Consider the following 1,610-nt stretch of genomic DNA (forward strand, 5'->3'; position numbering starts at 1 on the left):
GACCAAGTTCTGACCAAGTTCTGACCAAGTTCTGACCAAGTTCTGCAATGGCCTGCCCAGGGAGGTGGTGCCATCACCATCTCTCAATGTGTTTAAACAACCCTGGATGTGGCAATTTTAACACAAATTCATGGTGTTTTACACATCAGTGACCCCTCCAGCTCTGGCAGGTACCTTCATTCTCCACGTCATCGTTCATGAGCCCCCTGAGCCACCTCTCCCACTCCTCGTCGTCGCCCGTGCTGGGCTCGTACATGTCGGGGGTGATGTCGGGCGCGCGCAGCTCGGCCTCCAGCTGCCCCAGGGGAACGTCCTTCAGGGGCCTCTTGGAGCGGGTCCTGAAGGCAATCAGGCTGTCCTCCAGGGGCTGCAGGGGCAAATAAAACATTCCTGGGGTGTTCAGCTCAGAAAAAGTCACAGAGAGGCAGGAAAAAAATTATAAATTCCTAGGAAAAATCCACAACGTCCCTCCAGAGTGTACCCAAAAAAGCCCAGAACGTCACAGAAAAAAACCAGGAAAAAGCCCACAAAATGCCTCTAGAATGTCCTAGAGAAAGCTTAGACCATCTCAGAAAAAAAACCCAGAACAAACTTCAGAATGTCCCAGGAAAAAGCCCAGAATATCCCAGGAAAAAAACACAGAAAAAACCTCAGAATGTCCTAGAGAAAGCCCAGACCATCCCAGAAAAAAACCCAGAACAAACTTCAGAATGTCCCAAGAAAAAGCCCAGAACATCCCCGGAAAAAAACACAGAAAGTCCCAGAAAAAAACCCAGGAAAAAAACTCACAAAGTTCTCTCAGAAAAAAAAAAAAATAACCAGGAAAAAAACCCCACAAAGTACCCCCAGAAAGTCCCAGAAAAAAACCCACAGAGTCCATCCAGAACATCCCAGAAAAAAATCTCAGAATGTCCCAGGAAAAAACCCAGAACGTCCCAGAAAAAGCCCAGGAAAACACCCACAAATCCCCCCAGAACATCCCAGGAAAAAACCCAGAACAAACCCCAAAATGTCCCAGGAAAAAGCCCAGAACATCCCAGGAAAAAAACCCACAAAGTCCCAGAAGAAAACCCACAAAGACCCCCAGAACATCCCTGAAAAAACCTCAAAATGTCCCAGAAAAAAAAAACAGAAAAAACCCCAGAACATCCTTGAAAAAAACCCAGAACAAACCCCAAAACGTCCCAGGAAAAAGCCCAGAACATCCCAGGTAAAAAACCACAAAGTCTCCCCGGAAAGTCCTAGAAGAAACCCCAGAATGTTCCAGGAAAAAAACCCACAAAGTCCCCTCAGAACATCCTGAAAAAACCCTAGAACTTCCCAGGAAAAAACCCAGAACAAACCCCAAAACGTCCCAGGAAAAAGCCCAGAACATCCCAGGAAAAAAAGCCACAAAATCCCAGAAGAAACACAGAAGGTCCCCACAGAAAGTCCCAGAAAAAACCCACAAAGTCCCAGGAAATAAACCCCAGAACATCCCAGGAAAAAAAAAACTGAAAAAGTCCAGAAAAGAGCCCAAGAATAAAAAAGAAAAAAGAAAGAAAAAAAAAGAAAAAAAAAAAAAAAAAAAAAAGAAAAAAAAAAAAAAAAAAAAAAAAAAAAAAAAAAAA

The 1,610-nt window shown here is 44.2% G+C and overlaps 1 protein-coding gene across 2 annotated transcripts in view; it reads right to left on the reverse strand.

Annotated features, from left to right (window-relative positions):
• The window catches only part of LOC102043432 (GON-4-like protein), a 36,946-nt gene that overhangs the window by 29,266 nt on the left and 6,070 nt on the right, over positions 1-1,610 (reverse strand). For both annotated transcript variants that reach the window (XM_031064316.1, XM_031064315.1), the window contains exon 9: positions 175-367. In XM_031064316.1, coding sequence (XP_030920176.1) covers positions 175-367 — 193 coding nt within the window. The remainder of the gene's footprint in view (positions 1-174; positions 368-1,610) is intronic.

This window comes from Geospiza fortis, unplaced genomic scaffold (assembly GCF_000277835.1).
Source record: "Geospiza fortis unplaced genomic scaffold, GeoFor_1.0 scaffold313, whole genome shotgun sequence".
Taxonomy (NCBI): Eukaryota; Metazoa; Chordata; class Aves; order Passeriformes; family Thraupidae; genus Geospiza; species Geospiza fortis.